This window comes from Nothobranchius furzeri, chromosome 14, assembly GCF_043380555.1.
Source record: "Nothobranchius furzeri strain GRZ-AD chromosome 14, NfurGRZ-RIMD1, whole genome shotgun sequence".
NCBI classification, from domain to species: Eukaryota; Metazoa; Chordata; class Actinopteri; order Cyprinodontiformes; family Nothobranchiidae; genus Nothobranchius; species Nothobranchius furzeri.
In genome coordinates this window covers 54,823,752-54,849,523 of record NC_091754.1, presented here as the reverse complement: position 1 = coordinate 54,849,523, position 25,772 = coordinate 54,823,752, and the positions used below count along the sequence as shown (strand labels likewise).

The following is a 25,772-nucleotide window of genomic DNA, read 5'->3' as shown; positions in this document are numbered from 1 at the left end:
TAAAGTTAGTAAAGAACACATTTCTATTGTCTGCTAAGAAACTGTTGGGATTTAAAATGGGCCTGTTGTACAAATAACTTGTAAATGATTATTCCTCACTTTTGTCTTAACCAAAGAAATTCCAGTAATTGAGCAAAAACATTTATTTTTAACACTACAGTTTATAAAACAGGGCGCAAAGTGTCGGCACATGTATGTATGTATGTCGATGGTCCGCCCCAACCAAACCAGGAGACACAGACGTCAGGGAGGCCAAGGTTGTCTCTGCAGCTCTCTGGGCACCACGCCTCACTCAGCTGTCTCCAATGATCCAAATGGCTATGGAGAAAAAATAACAGGTTTGTCATAATTGTTTAAAGTACAAAACCATACATGAAGTGGTGAGACAGGTATGTGGAACTTACACTTGCTGCTTTGTGTAGCTGATGTTGGAGACACACAGGCTGCCATGGTGACATTTAAACAGATCTAACAAAAAAATTAAAATTAAAATTAAAAACTCCCAGACCTCATGTCATATTTACTAATCATCTATGGCTGATTTGTTTGGATCACAGTGAGTTACACTAATTCTAATATATTTTTATTTCTATTATACATACATACTTTTTAACTGTTATTTTCACGACTGTTATCAGGCTCTCTTGTTCTGGTTCTGATGATAATTCCGTGTCTTCCAGTAAGTTATCTTGTGCTTACTTCATCTGTAGAATGTCTCTTTACTTTTGGTAAATTGTACTGAGTCCAGAATAAAGACTAGTTGGCTGTACAAGATACAAACAAGTATAATATTTTGGAAATATATGAAATATATTTACGCTGCTAATTTAGCTCGAATACTAATAACTGCAATATTTTCCGGACTATAACTCGCACTTTTTTACATATTCTGGCTGGTCCTGCTACTTATACTCCGGAGCGACTTATATAACAAAATATGTAGGCTACACCGCGCTGCTGCGGGCCGACTCCGACCCACACAAGAATGAGTCCCCCTGTCCCGCTGGGAGGGTTTCAAACACCGCCAGCATCTGTTAGAGCCTGTGGCGGGGTGCTGAGGGCCGGCTCCAGCCCAGGAATGAGCTGTCCTCGCCGGCCGGGAGGGTTTGAAACACCGCCATCCTCTCCTCTGCTGGCTGTTGTTCATTCTGTTATGGTTACCGGTGCTTGTGTTGCAATGTGAAACGCTTGGTCTCAGATTTTGTAAGAAAGATAATAAAATGTCCCCCCAAAATACGACTTAAATATATTTTCTCTTATTCATGATACATTTAATGGCTGGTGCGACTCAGGAGTGATAGCGCCGAAAAAAACTGTACTGAAAACTTGCTCAAAGCAAAATGTTTTCATTACGGAAATAAATTATAAACTTACCGATTTAAAACTTTTTTAATACAGGTACTTCTCACGAACAGGCGCAGAAAACCTCCACCTAAACTCCGTGTAAGGTTCAGGTCGATGGGTGTTCCAGTTAGCTCCGGTTGGGTTGAAGCTAGGTGGCTACATCCGTTAGCTCGGCTCCCACCTCCGCTTTAGCTTTGGGTTAGCCAGGGTTAGCTTCAGGTTAGCTCGTAGCTAGTTCGCCTGGGTGTCGTCACTCGAGCCCAGCCTTACAGCCACACCCTCAGCGCCTCCTCTCTTCCCTTTTATGGAATTGTCTGGGCTGGACGGAACCTGTGACACGGTCAAAATGGCGGTGGTGGCCACCTCCCATTATAGACAACAAACGTGTTATTGAAGCCAATGGAATCCGTTTGTCCAGTATATGTACAGTCTATGGTGTGAATGGGTGAATGACTGGTTGTGTTGTAAAGCACCTTGGGGGGTTTCAAGAACTCTAGAAGGTGCTATATCAAATACAGGCCATTTACCATTTAACTAAAATGCACTATAGTGCAAAACTATTGACTACACATTTCTGCAGCATGATTAGACACGCATTTATACAGTTTATCAGCAAAAAAAAAAAGTTGATTTGGGGGTGACTTGCTCTTTAAGCTGCTCACCTGTTCTCACTTTGTAATCCCCATCCTACAGCATAAAGCCTCTGCTTCATCTAAATGCCAGATCCCCCTGCTGCATAACCCATACACCAATGATCCTTTGGTTTTCTTCCAGGTCCTTGTTTGTTTAAAGTAACTGGTCTTTATTAAACATTTTTAAGTTGACCAGCCTGCCCCTGCTCCTTCACCTGCCCATTCAGTCCAATAACAACAGGAAAAAGACCCAAAACACACGGTTAGAACCAAGAATGGATCAGAACCAAACACTGAGTCTGATAGATTCGGTTAAACATCTGAGATATTCATTGTAGGTTTAGAGGAACCTGCCGTTCTTTCTACATCTGTGTATGACCTGTGTAATTCATCACTGATGCTGAAACGTATTGACATACTTGATTTTGATTTAACCAAACGTGTAAGAACCTGGGTGCTGCTAGCATTAGAGAAGACAAACATCTCTGCAGAAATGCTGTAAACAGACCTTTCCAATTAGCCTGTTTTATGTTTGTTTTAGCTGAAGAAAAGGAGACACGGGACTTCAAAATCCCTCCAGATAAACCATTCCCGTCATCTTTGCCCATAGTTTCGGATGTGGAGGTTTGTGAGTGAAACACAACGCTTCATTTTTTATTGAATAATTTCTGAGATCCACACCTGATCAAACTGTGGGATCAGAGAGAAAAGCTCCCTTTCTCTCGTTCTTGGATGAAATCTTTCATCGTTCAGATGCCCTGCAGAGTGAAGGACCTTAACGTTGAGCTGAACAAATACAGCCATTTGTCTTCTTGATATTTCCAGGCTTCCAGGAACAGCGACCCAGTGCCCATGGATTCGATTAAAGTGACCTCAACGAGAATGCATTTCTTCGGGCTTCAAGTAGGTATTTACTGCAGCTGATGTTTTATTTAAACAGCCATGAATCACCAGATGGATTTGTGCCATGGATTTCACATATGATATTCGTGAAGTTTAAAGACATTTTAATTAGATTTTGATACCAAGAACGCGCTTATTTTCAAACAGGGGGAATGATGTTTTAGGTTTTGTGTGAAAATAAGTCCAGGACTACAAATGAGCTTCACGAAAGTGACGCCATTTCGTCGGCCTACATACCCTTAGCGGAAGTCCCCGTTGGATCAGGAATGTAGAGGTCCAGCTTGACCTTCTCTGGAACCGAAGCCGGTAGGAAAAGCAGCGGTTGCCGACCAGACCAGCCTTTAAGATACTTCCGGGTCACGACGGTTTTGTTGGCATCTAGTCAGACCCAAACCTGGGTCTTGATGGTTCAGCTTTTATTCTGAAAGGAACCGTTGCAGCAGATGGAACAGCAATGGATTTTATCCAGCTTGTCGTTGGTTCTTTTGGCTGAAGAGGAAAGTTGCGGATTGGCCACTCCGACAACTTCTCTAGAACGCTTTGAACTGGCGTTAGAGATGGTGTGGGCATAGTTTTATACTTCGGATATTTTGGTTTATGGTCGAATGAAAAGATCTGGCAGATTTTGATTGGATCAGTGAAAGCAATGTGTCATGTCTTAACGCTACGTGAGATCAGTCCTAGTGGAAACATTTAAAGTTATAATACTTATTATATTCTATAGGATTATAATAAAGTAATTCATATTTTGATTTCACAGATTGGTCACTAGGGATGGGTACCTTTGTCATTTGAATCGATTCGGTACTAATTCCCGGTACCTAGGAATCGATACCAGTATTAACGGTACCAATTTTCGATACTTTTGAGTGTTTAGTATTTTAATTCTCTTTTATAATTAAATATATATTTTTCTCAATATATAACAATATTTGATACATATCACGATAAATAACATACAACTGTTTGTATTTTAACATCGTCCTTGTAGTTTTATAAGCTGATAATTAAACTGAAGCAAACATCTTTACTGTGAACTAAATTTACTGTGTATCTTCATTCCTTTTGCCGTCCTTTTTCATTTGATTTTTCCTACTGGGAAGCTAGAATTTCCGAGGAGAAGGCGAACGCACCATTAGCTGATAACAATGGTGGCAATGGAAGCTAACATATCAAGCTAACGCCATCTTAAACAGTTTATTTAACTGCTGGAGCAGATTAAAATGATGATGCCTCACACTTAGATTGTTGTCGCTGGTTTCATCTTCACCCAATCACCCGTCGCATTTAGTAAAGTGAAGCCAAACTTTAGAGCGCGTTCATGTTCTTCTAGTCGGAAATTCGGAATTCCGAGGAGAAAGCAAACGCACCATTAGCGTAACGAAAGCTAACATATCAAGCTAACGTTACCTTAAACATTTTATTTACCTACCGGAGCAGATTAAGATGAGGATGTCTCACTTAGATCGTTGTCGCTGGTTTCATCATCACCCAGTTACCCATCGCATTTAGTAAAGTGAAGCCAAACTTTAGAGCGCGTTCATGTTCTTCTAGTCGGAAATTCGGAATTCCGAGGAGAAAGCAAACGCACCATTAGCATAACGAAAGCTAACATATCAAGCTAACGTTACCTTAAACATTTTATTTACCTACCGGAGCAGATTAAGATGAGGATGTCTCACTTAGATCGTTGTCGCTGGTTTCATCATCACCCAGTTACCCATCGCATTTAGTGAAGTGGACCCAGGCTTTAGCGTGCTTTCTTTCTACCATGCTGCTCTGTTTACAACTGGCTCTCAGCGACCAACGACATAACGCTCTTGCGCAAGTTCTCGTTATGAAGGACGGGTACCGAAACGAGGCACCGTTTGAAATGACATCTGTGAATCGGTGCTCAGTCAGTACTATGGAATTCAGTCGGTGCCTTAAAAAGTACCGAATTCGGTACCCATCCCTATAAAATGGTCTTCTTGATATTTCCAGGCTTCCAGGAACAGCGACCCAGTGCTGCATAACCCATACACCATGATCCTTTTTTTTTTCTTCCAGGTCCTTGTTTGTTTAAAGTAACTGGTCTTTATTAAACATTTATGCTGCTTTGTTTGATGAGCTTATTAAAATAGAGTTCTTTGATTTATTAAAAGGAGAGAGTCCTTTCTTTATTCTTCTCTTGAGCTGGAAAGAAGCAATTTTAAAACAAATGCATGAGACCTTGAGGCCATATCTCATGCAGGCTAGTTCTGTGTCAGAGGAGAGGGGGAAAATGACTTTTGGTGGAAAATAGTCATTTGATTCTGTTACATCGTCGAACCGGGCACGGAGAAAACTGAGGGAAAATGGCTTTTAAATTCAGCAAACTTTCCACAGAAGGAAAGAACCACCATAAATCTGGCCATGTGGTAAGTAGCAGCTACGTTAGGGGAGAGGAGATTATGTGGTGACGTCACATATGCGACATGGCGATTTCTGGTTTGTAGTCCTGCTAATTACAAACTTTTACAAGCGGATACGTCTCAAAGTACGTGACTGGCGTGGTCGAAACACCCATCAATACTTTTCATTTAAATTGCAGTACATTTGTGATCCAGGGCGTAAGGCAAAGCGGATTAGAAAATAGCATTTTTAGCCCGGTTGACTTGCATTAATTTTTTCCTTTTTCCGGGGACCCGTGAGCCGACCGGAAAGGGAGGAGACTTAGGCTCCCCCATTTGCTCACATCAAGTCCTTCACTGAGACAGACAGCCGTATGTTTCACACTCACTCTGGTTTGGTGTCATGTTTGGACAAGAGAGAAAACCCAACATGAAAAGAAATCCCTCAACTGGCCTTTAACCGCTCATGCAAAAAAAAAAACACCATCTTTACTTCCTCTTCTCATTTTTACTTCACTTACAAACATATCAGGGGTCCCCAGTTTTTATTTTTTAGGCGTTTCTAATTTTTCCTAGATACTTGGAAACAGAATCTTCTAAATAAAATAAAAATGTCAACATAAATGATTTCTGCCGTAATTGCTAACCTGTGAAACAGTTTACCATGCTAGCTAATAAAGTGTGTTGTAAGTTTAAGCACGCATATGTGATGTTAGTACCCTAAAATGTTTTCGTTTCTTTTTTATGAGATGGGTCACAGCATATATCTGAGCCAAGAGGAGGTTAGGACCCAAAGATGCAGAGATTCCAGATGACAACAGGGTGGAGAAATAACCTAAAATCCTTTATTAAAGAATAAATCCAAAAACGCAGGGTGCCAAAAACAAAAATCAAACAGTCCCAATAACAAAACCAAAATCTAGAGAGGGGAACGAGACAAGGTGACACAAACAATGACCCAACAACAAACTGAGACGCAGACGGGGTTAAATACACTGGGGCATGATGAGAGGAAGATAAGCTGCAGGTGCGTGGGGAGAGAAACCTAGTGAAAGCAATTAACTAATCAGGGAGAGGAAACTAACATGACCTAAGAGCAAAAACCTAAAGACAAGAAGAGCAAGCTAAATAAATAATATTCTAAGGGGGAAGGAAAACTACAAAAACCGGTGGGGAAAGAAACACACTAAAGAGACTAATCAAATGAAAAGCTGAACCTTATAGGAAAAACTGCAGAGAGGTGACTAGGGGAGACCAAAGGAGCACAGGACCTGGGAGGGATAATCTGGAGGGGCTGCAGACCAGGGGACACATGAGGAACACAAGGAGACACATGAGGGAGACGCAGACCATGACAAACACACTTGATTCAGTGGTTGAGTCACCTGTGCAGCAGCTCATCAGGCTCTGCAGAAGCCTGTTAATCACCGGCTGATTGAAATCAGGTGTGTTGAAGCAGGGTTCAAACTAAAACCTGCTGGATACCGGCTATCCAGGCCCAGAATTGAATACCCCTGCATTATGCTGTCCCAAGTCCACAGAAGGATGCATTAATGCATCCTTAATACAATGGGCGGAGCAAAAAGACATCCAATCTTGGAATTTTGAGTGTATTTGCCACTACACGTCCTTTGGATTGGAATGGTACTTGGGCCAGCATTGATGACATTACACAAGTTCAGAGAAGTACGCATAATGACAAATGGCCCCGGTTCCAAAACACATCACGGCATTTCCTTGGCTTCACATTTGAACAACCATAAATGGATTTCTTTTATCAATCTTTGTTCATTTTACATAAAACCTCTTAACTAAAACGCATCACTTTAAAGATATTGCAACAATTTAGGATGATTTTCTATTGTTCTGACTGTTGTTTAGGTCACACGGCACTATAAGCTCATGTCAATTATGCTTGATGACAAAAATGCTCCTCCAACTTCAACCTCCCTTTGCCCTGTGCCTCAGGTAAAAATCACCACTTGGACTGAAACATATAGCCTGGTGTACAATGATTGTAAAACAGCTTTCTTTTGGTTTTTAAATCATTCTAAGGAACTGTTGCAGGAGGAAGCCGGACCTCATAAAGTTCTGAAGCACACATCTGAGGAGGAAAAGGAACTTGAGGACATTTCTCGATTCTCCTTCCAACCTCCCGAAGCTCTTCTCGAACCTTTCCCTGCAAACCCTTTAAGGATCTTTGTAAAGCTGCCATCTTTTTATCAAATCTACCACTGAATGCTACATGCTAATGTGTATTTGTCACAGTGCCAGCGTGTCTTTGCCCTGATGTTCTACTTTAGAACCCAGCCCCGGGCCTTCGGACCTACGAACCAAAACCTAAAAATCTGGAGTTTGAGCCGGACTCTTGCGTCTGCCCTCCGCCCAGGTAGCACCGCTCCCATTTATCACTTTTGTTTTAGAAGTTGAACATGAAAGCATTCTTTCTTTTATCTCGGTGTAGATATTCAGTCCCTGAAAGCAAAGTTGGTGGCATAAGGACACAAACACCAGACACTCAGAAGTTTACTGATCACAAGGTAATTTCTTCTTTCAAGGTTTCTTTGAAATGCTTTTAGTCTTCCCATCAAAGTACTTGACCGTGGTTGTTTGTTAAGAGATTCAGCCGCATATTTCTCTGCAACACTACATTGTTTGGTGTTTGAAAAATATATAGTTTTTAGTTAATGTAGCCATGTCAATAGAAGTTATCTCCTATTTTGTCTCTGAAATGTTTAGATGCATCATTTCTTTTCCACAGACAGAACAGGAAGTGATTACAGGGGTCACAGAATGGAAGACTGATCTCGTCTCGGTACCTTCTTTGTCCGACCAGCTCACCTGTGACACCGCTCAACGCAGGTGGGTCAGGTTTTGTTTGCTTTGAGTGCTGTAATAGCCGAACGTCAACAGGACTACTTTAAAAGCCTGCTACCTTCCTGCAGACACAAATGAATCACGGTCGGCAGCTGGAGATGATCACAGCAATTCTGCTGCTTCCTGTTGGTCCTCTGGTTTAGTCCTGAGAAGAGCGACGGCAAATGTTAGGAAATAAGAGTACGATTCCCACATGTTGGTGCGCTTCTGTGATGAAAAATGTCACAATTCTCTACTTGGAAGACTTTTGTTTACATAAAAGAAAGTGGCTGTTTTCTTTCAGCTTGTAGAGGAATTCAAACTCGTGACCCTAGTTTGAAAGCTCATGATGAGGTTTGTACTGTTTGGTGTGAGCAGGACCCAAGCTTACAGCCAAGTACACAGCAGACATGTGAAAATACACAGGACTAGCTCAACACTGAGAATCAGAGTCCAAGGACTATTTATAGTACTGTGAAAAAGTATTTTCTTCCTTCTGTTTCTGATCTGCAAACAGAGTATCATATCAGACAAAGATAACCCGAGTAAATACAAGTTGCAGTTTGAAGCGATGCTAAACAATTTCCAGCTTCTACTATGGCGTCAGATCACTTTTTTTAATGAGACGGCGCAATTCATAACAAAACAGGCGTAAAAACGGGTTGGGGAGAGAGTAAAACTGTTATCATGGATGAAATGTTTTAGTAAAGCCTGGTTTATGCTTCTCCGTCAGCTCCGGACACGCATGGGACAGACACGCATGGATTGACGGAAGCGTTTTGCTCTTTTACTTCTCCGTCTTCTGGAGAGTGTTGCAAAGCAATTCCCCGGCAGGACAGCAGAGGGCGTAGCGCTGTTCTGTGGTATCCTGTCATGTATCGGTCCAAGATGGTGTTTTTATATTATGTTTTTTGTGTATATAAGAGACTTTTTAACACGGACAAATTTATCTCTCATTCTCCCGCCGCTTCATGCGCTCCCCACCTCTAAACCCACGTTTCCTGTCATTTCCGTCCACAAATAAAACGCTTGCTGCGCATCTTTTCACTCCTCCAGTCACGGGAGAATTAAACGTTCATATTTTTAGAGTTTTTTGCGAGGTATTCTTCAAGTTTCTCCGTGTCTGCCGCTTGTTATCCTCGGCTCTCTTTGCAATGGCGGCGCTGTAAACAACAGTGGCGTCCTGACCAATCACAAGCTTGCGTTGTCCGTCTCGACTGACAGATGTTTAGAAAAGAGAGCTCGACTCCGTCCGTCCTTGCGGAGCTCTCCGGCAGGTCCGCAAGGACGGATAATGGCGTTGCGTGTCTCCGCACTGACGCAGACGGAGAAGCATGAATCAGGCTTAACAGGACACATAAAGTTACACTTTTGTCTCACCTTTCCAAAATGTATTCTCACGTTAGCCCAACACTCGCTCGGTTTTTTTATTCCTACGTTTACTTGTTCAACATACACTCTCGCTTCTGAACGCTGCGCTCTCTCGCTTCGACGTTTACCAGGAAGTGACGTCAATTCTCCAGACTCGACCAGACGATCAACCGATCTGTCTTCGATTTGCACCCTGCACCAACGCTGCGTTACACCCAATTACTGTAAGAACGGGTGACACCGTTGTGATGGATGTCTGAAACACTTCAGTTTTTCAAGATAAGGTAAATTTTAAAAATATTGTTCTTTTATGAATTTAAAATAAATAACTTAAGTATAAATTGTTTATTTAAAATTGATTTGATACTTGTACTCTGACTCCAGAGGAATGTATTCTAGCATGCTTGTAAATTTAACAAAATATAACGAAGGATAATAATGTTGAATTAAATAAAAATAGGCTAAATATTAGCAGATAAATCATGACCTTTGTGAATTAAAAAAAGATAATTCAAAAGCTAATAAACTATTCTCAATAAGAACAGTTAAGTTAAAACAAATTTTTATATTCTTATAGTGTATAGTTTATAATGAAAATAGTGGTTAAAAAATCTCTATCATGATAAAAATTGCCTTCATTTGAACTGTGTAATAATATATAGCATATATGTGGAATTTCTAGCTTAGAAAATACATTACAGAAAGAATTATGATAAATTTGGGTGATAATTTTTTGTTTTAAACAGTGTAAAGAAAAAGTTACATATATATAATAAATACGTTGTTTTATAATTAACTGTTTACTAACTAATCTGTTGCATGTTCCGCCTGCTGCAACGGTTCCTTCAGAATAAAAGCTGAACCATCACGACCCCTTTGAGGGTCCTGCTAGATGCCAACAAAACTGTTGTGACCTGGAAGTATCTCAAGACTGGTCTGGTCGGCAACCGCTGCTTTTCTACTGGCTTCGGTTCCAGAGAAGGTCAAGCTGGACCTCAGCGTTCCTGATCTAACGGGGACTTCCACCAAGGGTACGTAGACCAACAGAATGGCGTCTCAATGTGTGTTATAATCTCCAAACCAAAGCTTAGAGCGAAACACCATCTTCACTCCCATCAGAGCTAATCGTTTCTCCGGATTTGCTGGTTCTGAACATTTCACACATACACCATCCTCAGTCTTACTCCACCTTAGTTACATCATGCACATAGATTTTAAAGTTAGTCTTGTTTAATTTGTTTAGTAATAAATCTTTTAACTTTTTAAACCTGACTCTCTCTCTTTCTTGGAGTTGATACGAAGTGTTGCTCAATCCCTGCAATAAAAAGATCCGATCTTCTGGTTAAATTTACAATAAGATCCATCAAAGTGATATTTCATACTTTGTGATATTTCACATTTTATGGTTTCTAATTAAATGTAAGAACATCTTCGCTACAATTACATGGTATCTTTGTATACAGTCAAACAGCTGTAAGATATAATATACTACTACTGACAAACTTTTAGGATTCTTTAAAGCAACTTTTGATGGCTTTCTGTTTTTATTGTCTCATTATTTTCTAACATGTTTTGGGTGTTATTTGCAAATGTTCATTTTTAGTGAAGAGAATTCGATTAGCTCTCTTTTTTCTATTATATGGTCCTGTTGAAACGTTCAAATGTAACAATATCAAAAGAACTGCATTTTACTTTTTCTCAAATGAAAACTGAATAAACACAACCTTGTCAGTGACACACACACCCCCAGGAAATAATTCTAAATGTAAATAGCATAGAAAACAAGTGTGAATGGAACAATCACTGTTTGCTCACCAAATTAAAACCTGCCAAAGGTATTTCCAAAACGTAGAGCCATAGTCATTACTTTTTAAAATTCACTGTATGTCATTTCCTCAAACTCAACAGCAATAAAACTGAACTTCTAGTTGGCACTAAATCCACCATCTCAAAATCTGACAGCTTTTCTTTAACTACTGACAGCGCCATAGTCTCCCCCTCCCCTCACGTCAAGGGTCTGGGTGTCATCCTCGACAGCTCACTTTCTTTTCAAGCTCACATTAATAACATAATTTGGTCAGCATACTTCCATCTACGTTCCACAAACCGCCTTCGCCCCTCCCTTACCCCTCACACTGCCGCCATTCTCGTCCACAGCCTCGTCACCTCCCGTATCGACTATTGCAATTCACTTCTTTATGGTCTCCCCAACAAACTCCTTCATAAACTGCAACTGGTCCAGAATTCAGCAGCCCATATTATCACCAGAACCCCTTCCTTTCACCACATCACCCCGGTTCTCCAACAGCTTCACTGGCTCCCAGTTAAATTCAGGTCCATCTTCAAAATTCTCCTCCATACCTTCAAAGCAATCCACAACCTCTCTCCTCCATATATCTCAGACCTTATAAGTTTTCACACCCCATCCCGTTCTCTCAGATCTTCTTCTTCCATCCATCTTGCAGTTCCTTCTGCCCGTCTCGCTACCATGGGGAGCAGAACTTTCAGCCGCTCTGCTCCTCGTCTCTGGAACTCACTTCCCCCAGACATCAGGAACATCGACAGTTTTACCCTTTTCAAAACTAAACTCAAAACACATATGTTTAAATCTGCCTACAACCTCTGATTTTATTGAACTGTTTCTCTCTTTGTTTGTTTTTTCTTGTTTGGGTTTTATTATTGTTTTATTGTATTTTATTAAGTGTTTTCTGTCAAGTGACCTTGGGTGTTCTGAAAGGCGCTTTTAAATAAAATGTATTATTATTATTGTTATTATGTGTGTCACTGGAAAAGTTACAGCCTTAGCGCATGCACTTATGGGCCATTCCCATCTGTACCTGGTCGGTCCTGCCCGGATAGCGCCAGTAGGCCCCAGCCTGGCCAGGTTGATACCACACATCCTTGCTTAAGTATGCAAGGAATGCAGTCAGAGACATTTTCAGCTTCTAGGTAATCAGCATGATAATGAATGATAATGAATTGAGCATGCCTTAAGCCAGGGGTCAGCAACCTGTTCCCATCAAAGAGCCATTATTACCCGTTTCCCACAGTAAAGAAAACACTGGGAGCCACAGCAGCCGCGGCGTTGTGGGCGGGGCCTACCCTCAGACAGCAGAGAGCTGCTTTAACCAATCACAACAGGTGACAGCAGCCAATACCGGTCGCTCGTGTACGTCAAAGTTATATTTCATAAGACGATAATCAATAAAACGATTTATATAAAGTGGATCCAGAAGTTGTAGCCCGTCTCTGCCTACAATATTTTGATATTTTTCACCCTGTTGATGGTTTTACTGAGCAGGTGCCACTTTTGTCAAACGTTTCTTTTTAAAACATGTTTAGACTGTTCAGAATACAAATCCAGGCTCTGTCACGTTTGATTGTTGTAATTAAACTTTGTAGGTGGGGAAGGTCAGAAAAGGATCCGATCATTTTGTTTTTCCCTCATTTACAGTGACGGAGATAACGGCGCAGTGCGCCTGGCTCTGGTGTTAATCAAGTTTTAGTCTCTGTGCAACAATTTTCACAAGAAAACAGAACAGTTAAAAGCAGGGCTTGTGTTGTGTTGACCGGACAGTTCCCGTATTTGATTGTTTATTTTGACGGAGAAAAAATAGAAAGAATTACCCCGACGCATGCAGACGAACTGACATTTTATTCGTTACGCACATCGCAGATGTAGCTAAATCACTCAAAAAAGATTCCCATCTGAACATCTGAGCTGGACACTGCTCAGCGCAGCTCACTGTCAGCGTGTACTACATAAGGTGCACAAATGTGGAATGACCTTCCAAGCACTACCAGAACTGCGGCTTCCTTTTCAATTTTCAAGAAACTCCTGAAGACCCTGCTCTTCAGAGAGCATCTTCTTAACTAGCACCTTGCCTGCACCCGTCCCCCTCTCTACTGTCCACTCCTTGTTCCCTACTCTCCATGACTGATGTCAATGTTGTTGTTGTTATTGTTGTTGTTAGCCTCAAGGGCAATATGCCGATTATCACTTGTAAGTCGCTTTGGACAAAAGGGTCTGCTAAATACATAAACATAAACTGTCACAGACAACCCTGCAACGTCCTACTTTAGCTAGCGCTAACACCAGCCTACTGATGCTCAAGCCGAGTCCACACTGCTCCATCAGTGGAATGGAACAGCAGCAGAAAGTCTCTTCTAGACTAGAATCCATTATAGTCTATAGGGTTGTCTGAAGCCTGAACATTTCTTTCTTTATTTTTATTTTTTTGAAAGTTTTACTCTCACAGGTGGCGCGTTAGCTTCTGCTATAATGCCACACCTGATTCCAAAACTTTATTAGAAATATTTGCAGTTGTTTTAAATACCAACGAACATGGAGACAGAAGTGTAAGAGAAAGGGGAGGAGATAGAAGTAAGAGGTGGGGGAGGGGGGTTCACAAAAATAAACAATAAATGATGAACAAGAATCTGCTTCGGTAAGAAGTCATAGTGCATTTAGTGCCAACCACAGCCACCACACAGGTGATGTGATGGAAATGCCCAAGTCCATACTTGTGAGAGCACCATGTGAGCACCTGTGTGCTTACATGAGCTTGTATATGCAAGGTTTCTCTATAGGAGTGTCCAGTAGTGATTGGGAGGGTCCATAGACCTGCCTCTGCCTGCACCAATGTGGTGTTGATTCATGTTGTTAAAGTGCAGTCTGTGGTTGGGGGGCAGCACAGGCATCATCTGGCCTACACCAGCTGATGCCACCACACAGCCCCACCTACCCCCAAATCCCTCAGTGTCGAGGTGCAGCTTAACATTGGAAGAGGGCACCGGCACTCAGGGTGAGGCTGTGACCCCAACCCCCCCCCCCCCCCCCCCCCCCCCCGCCAGGTGCCGTTGAATGTGCTCACTTCCAAGGTCCTAAGTGTTAACTTGCATGGAATTTCAGTGGTGGAAGTGTTTAATGTGCAAATTAAAATTGGGGTGCAAGCTGCCATGGGATTATGGAAATGGGAACCATTCCCACACCCCCTGACTTAAGCCTGGTTTATGCTTCTCCGTCAGCTCCGCAAGGAACAGACACGCACGGATTGACGGAAGCCTTTTGCCCTCATACTTCTCCGTCTCCTGGAGAGTGTTGCAAAGCAATTGCGCGGCAGGACCACAGAGGGCGTAGCGCTGTTCTGTGGTATCCTGTCATGTATCGGTCCAAGATAGTGTGTTTATGTTGTTTTTTGTGTATATAAGAGACTTTTAACACGGACATATTTGTCTCATTTTCCCACCGCTTCATGCGCTCCCCACCTCTAAACCCATGTTTCCTGTCATTTCCGTCCACAAATAAAATGCTTGCTGTGCATCTTTTCACTCCTCCAGTCACGGGAGGATGAAACGTTCATATTTTTAGAGTTTTTTTGCAAGGTATTCTTCAAGCTTCTCCGTGTCTGCCTCTAGTTAAACTCGGCTCTCTTTGCAATGGTGGCGCTGTAAACAACAGCGGCGTCCTGACCAATCACAAGCTTGCGTAATCCGTTTCGTTCGACGGATGTTTAAAAAAGTGGGCTCGACTCCGTACGTACTTGCGTGCCTGCCGGAGCCCTACGCAAGGACGGATAATGGCGTTGCGTGTCTCCGCACTGACGCAGACGGAGAAGCATAAATCAGGCTTTACCCACAACCAAGGCCCAGTTTGTGTGGTGATGTGAAGGAGCAGAAGGAGGAAAATGTCTGAGGATGGGTAGGGATGGCTGGGGAGCCTAGACCCTCCAGGGAGCCAGCTCCCCCACTGGCCCCAATAGGCACCCCCCATTCTTAAAATCCATCCGGGGCATGGAGACCCCAGTCTATCTAGCCATGGCCCAAAGCAGCAGCATCGCAGAGCCCCACAGAGTCCGAGGACACTTACCCAGCCCCACCCCAGTAGAGTATCTACTCCCATCCCCGCATTTCAACTTCCAGACTACGTAGGACATAGACACCCAGGTAAAGTTGGGTCCTCCCTCTCCCGGACATCCCCGGACATCTAACTCTGGGAAATACAAGAATAGACAAAATTTCACTTAGGGGTGGAATATCCCTTTAAAGTTAGCTGTTTATACCTGTAAGATACAGGTGCTGGCCAGTAAATTAGAATATCATCAAAAGGTTGAAAATATTTCAGTAATTCCATTCAAAACGTGAAACTTGTACATTATATTCATGCAATGCACACAGACCAATGTATTTCCAATGTTCATTACATTTAAATTTGATATTCATAAGTGACAACTAATGAAAACTCCAAATTTGGTATCTCAAAAAATTAGAATATTCTGAAAAGGCTGAATATAGAAGACACCTGCTGCCACTCTAATCAGCTGATTTACTCAAAACACCTGCAAAGGCCTTTAAAAGGTCCCTCAGTCTTGTTTTGAAGGCACCACAATCATGGGGAAGACTTCTGACTTAACAGCTGTCCAAAAGACAATCATTGACACCTTGCACAAGGAGGGCAAGACACAAAAGGTGATTGCTAAAGAAGCTGGCTGTTCGCAGAGCTCTGTGTCCAAGCACATTAACAGACAGGCGAAGGGACGGAAAAAATGTGGTAGAAAAAAGTGTACAAGCTCTAGGGATAACCGCACCCTGCAGAGAATTGTGACGACAAACCCATTCAAAAATGTGGGGGAGATCCACAAAGAGTGGACTGCAGCTGGAGTCAGCGCTTCAAGAACCACCACGAGGAGACTCATGAAAGACATGGGATTCAGGTGTCGCATTCCGTGTGTCAAGCCACTCTTGAACAAGAAACAGCGCAAGAAGCGTCTCGCCTGGGCCAAGGACAAAAAGGACTGGACTGATGCTGAGTGGTCCAAAGTTATGTTTTCTGATGAAAGCAAGTTCTGCATTTCCTTTGGAAATCAAGGACCCAGAGTCTGGAGGAAGAGCGGAGAAGCACAGAATCCACGTTGCATGAGGTCCAGTGTAAAGTTTCCACCGTCAGTGATGGTGTGGGGTGCCATGTCATCTGCCGGTGTTGGCCCACTCTGTTTCCTGAGGTCCAGGGTCAATGCAGCCGTCTACCAGGAAGTTTTAGAGCACTTCATGCTTCCTGCTGCTGACCAACTTTATGGGGATGCAGACTTCACCTTTCAACAGGACTTGGCACCTGCACACAGTGCCAAAACCACCAGCACCTGGTTCAAGGACCATGGTATCCCTGTCCTTGATTGGCCAGCAAACTCGCCTGACCTTAACCCCATAGAAAATCTATGGGGTATTGTGAAGCGGAGGATGCAATACGCTAGACCCAACAATGCAGAGGAGCTGAAGACGACTATCAGAGCAACCTGGGCTCTCATAACACCTGAGCAGTGCCACAGACTGATCGAGTCCATGCCACGCCGCATTACTGCAGTTATTGAGGCAAAAGGAGCCCCGACTAAGTATTGAGTGCTATACATGCACATTCTTTTCATGTTCATTCTTTTCAGTTGGCCAACATTAGAGAAACAAACATTTTTTCATTGGCCTTTAGAATATTCTAATCTTCTGAGATACCAGATTTGATGTTTTCATTGGTTGTCACCTATAAATATCAAAATTAAACGTAATAAACATCGGAAATACATTGGTCTGTGTGCATTGCATGAATATAATGTACAAGTTTCACGTTTTGAATGGAATTACTGAAATATTTTCAACCTTTTGATGATATTCTAATTTACTGGCCAGCACCTGTATTTACAAATAAAGCCAAGCCACCATAGGAGGCTACATTAATACAACTAGATTTTACAGTTTAATAACTAGATTTTACAGTTTAATCAGTAACATAAATAATTTTCCTTCTCGGTTTAAGCTGCTGCAAAAACAAGAGATGTATTCCAACCAACCGTCTGTGTGAAACCTATAATTTGCAACAAGATCAAATGTCTAAAGACTTAAGAATTGAATTACTGTGATTATCAGGCTGTAATTTGTCAGGCATGTAGTCACAATATCATAATTATGAAATATTTAATAATCTAAAATATTAAAGAAAAATTACTTTAGGTCTATTTTAAAAACGATGTTGGACAATCTAACTGTGGTAAAGCATTGCCATTTGTCAGTTTTTGTTTTGAGTAGTAGAACAAAAGGTTAAAGACCTTGTGTGATTAGTAAGTAATTACTGAATCTCAACAACTACTACACCAACTCTTTAAAACTGTCTGTTAAACCGACAAAAGTTAACCATTGTTGTGTTTTCTTAGGAGTTGGATTAGGTGGCCTTTACTTTATTTGGCCCCAAAAGGTAATCAGATGAAGATGGACATCCATTGATTACCTTCTAGGAGTTTTGTTAAACTCTCTCCAGTTGTTCATCGGGTATTTAGCTAAAAGATCCACTGGGTTCCCTCCTATGGGAAATTGTTGATTTTTTTGCAAAGTTTTAAACAAATAGTGAGCTCTCAAAGTACATAGAGTGATCCAGTGTTTCCTGATGATGGCTCCACATTGGAACTCATCCTTTTGTCCACTTTAAAATGACAGTTTTGACACATTTACCATATTTTGTAGCCTCACACCCATCTAACGACTCCTAGAACATGTTTAAATTAATTTGCTGATTCCAAAAGTTGGGATTGAGACCCCAGTGAGGCTCCTAAGACGCTAAGTGACGGGTTCTTAAAAGATAAAATGATAAAGTACCCGGACTCAGATGGACGATCCTGTTTTAGCCAAATCTTAAGACGAAACTAAATAATCCAGTAAGAGATTTAATGCTAATTTCTGCACTAATATTTGTAGCTTCTCGATGTTCTTTGAAGAGGATTTCAACCCCAACATGTTTTCAGTCCGATTGCCAAAACACAAACCCATCATTACCAGCTTCTGTATCCATTGCACCCCCTGGCAAACAGAGGTACAGCCAACATGACTCCTCGCAGCCATCTCATATGAAATATGGAAAAGTGACATCTACACATCCTGCGTCACCTGCCAGGTCGCCAGATTGTCTAACTTGTAATTCATCCACCGGAGCTCATTTCACATTCATGGAGGTTGGAGGAAATACATTTTTACAGCATTCTGCACTTAGAGTGGTTCACCATTTAAAATTTCAAGTATTAAACCAGATTTGTTATAAAATACATTCCTGTTATACATATCCTGTCAAAAATGGTTGTATTTAATCTGTAAATTTATCCTAAATGGCCGGAAAAGGCACTGACTCATGAAATACTTGTATTTTTGTTTAGATTTCATTGATTTAAGCCAAAGAATGTAGGTCATTCCTCCTTCACTCAGAAAAATAATGATTTATTCAGTCTTTAGTCTGAAAGGACAGTGAAGAAGTAGCATGTTGGCTGCTCTGTCACAACTTCCTGTGCAAACACCTTTCTCCGCTGACTTGCCTCCAGGCATGTACTTTACAATTTATCCCACATCACAGAACTTCCTCCTCGATGGCTGTTTAGGTACCAAAGTAAGCATCTCACAGCTAATGAGGCAACATTCCTTAAGATGTGGAGCTATTTCAAGTCCTTGTTTAAGACATTGCTCGAGTAATTTTTCCTAATGCGTTCGTGAGCATCTTCTTTCCCTCCTGTCGCCTGTTTTCTCTCCATCCCCGTGTTGCATAATGAGACGCCTGGCGAGGTAAATTTGCTTTCTGCCTGTCAGCACTGATCTGCTGCAAGGCCTTGGAATTTTTATTCTTTTATTCCTGTGAACATCTTGTAAGGCTTTTGAAATGTGAGTACAGAAAGTTGCATAGACCCCCACATCTGAATCGTACCATCCAGGAGAGGTGGATGTTTTACCCACGATGCCATAATTGCTTCCATAAACAAACCTTGACTGAGGTTTTTTTTTTTATTGTACCTGTAACTGGTATCTGTCTTCACTTTTCTTGTACAACGTTAGATTTTAAACAACCCTGAGGCTGCCTTAGCCTATGACCCTATGACCTATTGGAATGCAGCTGGATTACATTTTATTACCAGTCTTCCAAACACTCACCAAATATGCTTTTCCCTCCATTCTGTTTTTGTGTCTTTGAAATTGTGCTCTCACAATGCCCCCGTGATAATTCTACCACATTTGCATCATGCCCCTGGCTCTTTCCCATCACAAATTTCTCGGACAACTTCATGCGTAATTCTATTCAGTTCAAATGTATTTATATAACATCAAATTACAAGAGTCGTCCCAAGTAATTTCACACAGTAAACATTCCAATACAGTTCATTAAGCCAATCAGTAAAAAGTTTCCTATATAAGGAACCCAGCAAATTGTATCGAGTCACTGACTAGTGTCAGAGTCTTTACAACAGTCCTCATACTAAGCAAGCATTTAGCGACAGTGGAGAGGAAAACTCCCTTTTAAAAGGAAGAAACCTCCAGAGGATCCTGGCTCAGTAGAAGCAGCCATCCACCACGACTCACTGGGGATCGAGAAGACAGAGCAGACACACACACACACACACACACACACACACACACACACACACACACACACACACACACACACACACACACACACACACATACACACACACACACACCAAGTAATGTTTCTATGGTTACGTTGTGATTTCTTGGTAAATATTCTATTTGGTGAGCGATAAAAATTATTGTATTTATCTTTGTGAATCTATAATTAAAGGATAAACTAGTAGTAGCACATTCAATGTCAAGGAAAGGAAAGTGTTATCAGGAGAAGGAGAATGTTTAAGTGGTTAGCAGCAGTGTGCTAGCCGATGGCCCCCTCCATGAGGCCACCACAGCTCGGCAGAACATCGTTGTAGCTTCTTCTGGGGAGAAAAACACTTAGAGAAAAAATAAAGTTAACAGCTGAAATAGCAGGAAATAATACAGTTAAACAGCAAATTGTAGAAGAAAGCAGTCGAGTGTGGAAAGTGGTCAGTGTGTCCTTTAGCAGTCTAAGCCTATAGCAGCATAACTACAGAGAAAACTGGATAACCTAGCCTTTTAGATGGAGGCAGGGCAAGGGAGAGCCGTCTTTACCGACTATCCTCCACCTCCCTCTACTCCCCCACTTGTCCAGATCTGGGCTAACATCAGATTTGAACCATTTTATCAGAGGAGTCTGTTGAGGTGGCTCGGGCATCTGCTTAGGATAACAAAAATGCATGGAACTTGTTTAGCGCTTTTTAGGACACTCAAAGACGCTTTCACACACTCTCACACTGCCAGTGATGGTAAGCTACTTTTGTAGACACAGCTGCCCTGGGGCGGTCTGAGAGAGGTGAGGCTGCCATTTGGCGCCAACGGTCCCTCTGACCACCACCAACACTGGCAAGTTGGGTGAAGTGTCTTGCCCAAGGACACAACAGCAGAATACCCATGGCAGGAGCTGGAATCGAACCCATGACCCTGTGATCATGGGGCAACCCGCTCTACCACCTGAGCTACTTCTGCCCCCAAGGATGCCTTCTGGACTTCCTGGTGAGGAGTTCCAAGCATGTCCAACCAGGAGGAGATCTAAAGGAAGACCCAGGACACGCTGGAGGGACTATGTTTCTCGGCTAGCCAGGGAACGCCTTGGGATTCCCCCGAAAGATTTGGCCCAAGTGGCCGAGGAGAGGGCAGCCTGGGCCTCTCTGCTTAGCCTGTTAAATACAGTAATGTGTGGTTTTCTGTAGGTCCGTGGACTACAACACAGAAATTATTCCATCTACGGTGCCTCCTCCTCTTGCTGCACTCCCCGATAACCTCCCACCAGTTGCAGAGAACCCGTAAGCTCGCCGCTTACACGACCAAATGGAATCTCTTTGCCTCGACTTTCCAGGTGATTTGTGTTAAACTGCTCTGCAGGTGTGAAGGAACCCAGCTCACGGCAGGGATGTTAAGAGCCACGTTACCCCCTGGAAAAATTCCAGTCTCCAATAGCAACCTCACCAAGGGAACAACAGACAGGTCAGTTTGCAATCAGCGTGGTTTGTGTGTTACCAAGAAACAAATTACTCACATTTTCAGTGCAGCAGAGGTGAAATGAAGCAGCTTTAGGTGTTTGATGAATGCATATTTACGTGAAGGAAGCACTTTCCAGGCAACAAATGGGATAAATGTTCAGGTTTAGACACATAAATACATTTTATTTTTGGATGAGCAAAGAAAAAAAAACATGTTTAGTTTTAAAAGAGGAAGTATGCAGGATAAACCAAACATAAAGTTAATGAATGAGCCTTCCATGTGGCAGCAGTTCCTTCCTAAGAGCTGGAACACACTTGATTTATGACTGCTGTCATAACAGATAAACCTTTGACCCTTTCTTTACATTTTTATCACAATGGCCAAAAAGGACTTTCACTTTTATGTGATAAAAGCTCTTCTGTATTTACTTAAATAGTGTCCTTAATTCTAATTCAACTCAGTCTTGTTTTAATGATCTTAACTGAAGACTGTCAGTTGATAAAGACTGAATTTAAGGCGTAAAGTTCATAGAAATATTGCACGTGCCCTGCGGCCATAACAAGACAGGCATCAAGAGCCAGCTTGTGTTTCATAAATCAAATTTAATAAGAAGAAAGCAGCAGCAGCAGAGATGTCTGACCTCAGATAGAGAGAGTGTTTATACCAGTCAGAACTGGGACTCTATCGGACGGAAGTACATCTTGACCTGGGATCAGAGAATGACCTTAAATCAAATCTTCTCTTTTTAGTGAAGATGTGTCACTAAACCTTATTATTCACCATCACAGCTTTTAAGTATGTTTTAAAACTGATGCTCCTGCTTTTAGCGACTATTTAGAACCTCAACATTCTGTTTCCTGTCTGTGTCTGGCTCGAACTAGGCTGATTAAAGTTACAGAGGCCTGCAATGGCCTGACTATTTGAAGACATTTTGGACATATTGTCACCAAGAGTTGAGATACTGGCTCGAAGCAACACTAAATAAGTTCCCTACGTCCTCCTACTGCTTGACAGCAGAATTTCAACTATTGTAAACAACACGCTACAGCTAGCACTAACAACAAGCTAAAGCTAACACAAGCCGACTGATGCTAACTAAGCAACAAAGTATAAAGATCCACATTTTTGGATGAAAAAATATTACTTACAAATCCAGAAGCAACAAAGGCAGGTCACCATCAGTCCATGATTTAATAGCCTCCTTCAGCTCCCTCAAATGAGTGTAGGCCATGTTGATGTTCACTCTGGTTTTAGCTCTTTGCTTTGCCTCTAAAGGCATTACTTCTACGTACATTACTTCTACGTCCAGTCTCTGTCATGATAGTCTTTTTATTGATGGTCAGGGAACCGGAAAAGCTAAATGCTAGCATTTATTTTAGCTACTGGCACAGTAAACAGCTATTGCTATTAAGCAACGACTAGGAGACCTCCCACTAGTATTCCTACCTAAACCACAAAAGGTAAGCGCTGTTTCTGGTCAGCAGAGGGCTGTCCAATGTGAAGTTTTTGAGTTTGTGGCTCAAGAACCACTGAAGATAGTTTGAAAGCAACAGCTTAAAGTCTTAAAAATTCTTTAGTGTTGTTTTAAGAAATCCTTTGTCATTGTACAATCTGTTTGAACTCAGAGTTGTCTATATGTTTGGGTTTGACCATAGCATTTTATTTATTTATTTATTTTTAGTTCCGTCAAGTTATGTTTCTTTTATGATGATGTATTAACGCTGCCTTTGACTTGAGTCTGTGAAGGCATTCTGATGCGTGAGAGTTAGCAGCCCTGACTCCAGTCTGAAAGAGTTCTGTAATGTTGAGGAGTTGCTAATGCTAACAGTTAGCTTCTACTAGCCAAGAAGTGCTCTGCTCTCTCCTGGATGTTAAATCAACACAGCCGTCCTCGTCATGAGCCATGAATGCTTACTCAACATCATGATGTGCATGATGAAACCTCGTTATGCTCGGAACCACAACAAAGCAGGTGCTTCAGGAAAAGGCTGTGCAAACCTACCGAACCCCTCCAAGTCACACTTAGTGCTGTTGGAAAAGGGGCATTTGTCATCTTTAACGTCTTCTTTGTCGGTCTCATCTGCGACTCTATGCTGCTCTGTTACAGGAAGTCTCGGTCTAAGGTGACCCGCAGGTCTGAGATCAGCACGAGGGGAGTAAAGAAGTAATGGCTTGACTGAAGAAGCTTCAAGTTAGTTGCTGAAATTAATTGAAATTGAAGTTTATTATATTCATGAGAAGATGCCTGATATTAAAAGCTGTGTTACCAAAATGTTTAAGGTCAACATAAATAAAATGTTGTGTTATTTTCCCGACGCTGTGCAGACTTGTTACACAACATCAAACCTTCTCACCTCATAAACACTCTTTTTTTTCTGCTCCTCTTTCTCACTTCTGTAAAATAAAACCCAGTTAGTTTCTCGCCCACCTGTGAGCCTCCTTTAAGCCTCCCTCCTGAGCCTCTCCACACTCTCTGAAATGTGTTATCCCTCCACCCACACCGTTCACATCCAAAAGGACAGCCGCAGTAAGCAGCTGCATCGCTCCTCGGACAATTTCCCTTTGATTCTGGGTTCGTTTTGAGGAATAAAAACACTTTCCTCCACAACATGGAGTCCTTATTGAGATTTTGTGAAGATTCGGCTCTTAATTTGTTCCAAACACTTGCTGATTTGAAGCCAGGTATCAATTAAAAACATTCATTTATATTCTTCCTGCCAACAAAACCCAAAAACATGACTGGGAAAGCAGCTGACATCAGAACGTGGTGGTTCTGTCGCCCATAGAGGGAGCTGTAGTTCTTTAGCATCAGAAGTGTTTGTCCTTCAGTGAACAAATGTGTGTGTGTTCTGTAGAAAATACACCGAATTGCCTGTTCGAACTCCCTCTCACAGACAGTTGCACAAGAAAAGGTCAGATTATTTAGACATGAGGTTTGGATCCTCACAGCAACGCTGAAGCCTTCAGCTTCATCTTTTCTTTGTCAGGAATCATGGAGACGATAGCAAAATGTTCCATTTAAAGAACCGCGTTTCTACAGGAGAGCTCTTCTTTTTACAAGGTCAAAAATAACAAAACAAGAGCTACCGGTTTATATGCAGAATGCATTTAAATAATAATAAAGAGGTGCAGAACGGTTGGAGTAATTCTGTTGCACACAAAAAACTTTTTTTACAGCTCTTGAGCACCGGTGCTGGTATTTTCTTCTTTACCACGGCAGAAAAATGAGATGAAACAAACCTCTGACACAACTCCTGAAAGCTCTGAATCTGTGCAAAGCCTTGTGGCGAGCAAATGGTTCAACAACCCTGCAAAAAAATAATAAAATAAATCCTCCAAAAATACCTCAATCTCTATAGAAAGACAGGGTTTAAATCAAGATGGACATATCTTACTGGATCCCCAGAGACAAATGAATTCTTCACCGTCGTTATTTCTACCTTCGTCTTTCACTCACACCTGAACTGTTAACCATCACCTTTGCAGCGTTTGACCCACAAACTGTAATAAATTCTGTTTAACTTTCATTAAATTTGTTCTCAGTGCTCGAAGAGCCTTTAAGACGTCTTTTTCTAAAACCTAATGCTGTTTGAGCATTCTTTGTGATCAAAAGAGTTTTTTAAAAGTCACATTAAGAATTGTATAACTTTCGGTTAAACTTATGTTTGTGTTTACAACCAGAAGGAGAATTAAACGCCCTGGTGCAGGTGAAACTGAAAAAATATACAGTGTGATGCCAAAGTCCATTTATTTCAGTAATTCAACTTAGGCCCTGTCCACACGTAGCCGGGGATCTGCCAAAACGTAGATATTTTTCTACGTTTTGGCCTGTCATCCACACGAAAACGGAGTTTTTTCACACGAAAACGGATCTTTTTAAAAAAACTCCGGCCAAAGTGAAGATCTGTGTTTTCTCCGTTTTGGGTGTCTGCGTGTGGACAGACAAAACCGGAGTTTTAAGGTCCGCAACGTCACTTTCCGCGACAAAAAAATGCTGACATCACGTGTGCGACCTGTGTTTACACTAGCCGACATCATGGATGCCCTCAGAGCTGCGCTCGCTTTATCAATTGTCCAAGCGCTTTTTGCTTGTTTGTTTTTGCAAGCGGAATTACTTCTCCTTGCGGAAGACCACAGACGAAGGACAAGGTTAAGAACGGGGGAAGTACTGCCGCCTACAGGTCTGGCGTGTCCATAACAACGTATTTATCCGGGTACGTGTGGACAGAGTTTGTTTTGTAAAACGAGGTGGTGTGGATGCAAGTTTTTGGAAGGGCGGATATTCGTTTAAAAAAAAAACCCGGCTACGTGTGGACTAGGCCTTAGACTGGGAGACCATCTAAACCAGGGCTGTTCAAGTCCGGGTCTGGATGATCGGTGTCCCGCATGTTTTAGTTTTTACCCTGATTCAACACACCTGAATCAG

General features: G+C 41.9%; 1 protein-coding gene and 1 long non-coding RNA gene across 6 annotated transcripts in view; one reads left to right on the top strand and one right to left on the bottom strand.

Annotated features, from left to right (window-relative positions):
- Positions 1 to 24,594, top strand: part of cfap221 (cilia and flagella associated protein 221) — a 56,342-nt gene extending 31,748 nt beyond the window's left edge. For 3 of the 5 annotated variants that reach the window (XM_070543861.1, XM_070543858.1, XM_070543859.1), the window contains exons 16-25: positions 2,518 to 2,600; positions 2,802 to 2,879; positions 7,133 to 7,219; positions 7,307 to 7,453; positions 7,555 to 7,640; positions 7,716 to 7,791; positions 8,013 to 8,113; positions 21,076 to 21,168; positions 21,248 to 21,349; positions 23,454 to 24,592. In XM_070543861.1, coding sequence (XP_070399962.1) covers positions 2,518 to 2,600; positions 2,802 to 2,879; positions 7,133 to 7,219; positions 7,307 to 7,453; positions 7,555 to 7,640; positions 7,716 to 7,791; positions 8,013 to 8,113; positions 21,076 to 21,168; positions 21,248 to 21,349; positions 23,454 to 23,514 — 914 coding nt within the window. In that variant the 3' untranslated portion in view covers positions 23,515 to 24,592. Of the gene's footprint in view, positions 1 to 2,517; positions 2,601 to 2,801; positions 2,880 to 7,132; positions 7,220 to 7,306; positions 7,454 to 7,554; positions 7,641 to 7,715; positions 7,792 to 8,012; positions 8,114 to 21,075; positions 21,169 to 21,247; positions 21,350 to 23,453 lie in introns of all 5 variants that reach the window. The other 2 variants (XM_070543863.1, XM_070543862.1) reach the window with 2 other exon arrangements.
- Positions 129 to 1,776, bottom strand: LOC139062595 (uncharacterized). Its single transcript, XR_011516146.1, has 2 exons — positions 1,375 to 1,776; positions 129 to 468 (listed from the first exon to the last, which is right to left on the bottom strand). It is a non-coding gene; the product is annotated as an uncharacterized lncRNA (long non-coding RNA).
- Positions 24,595 to 25,772: the final 1,178 nt, after the last annotated feature.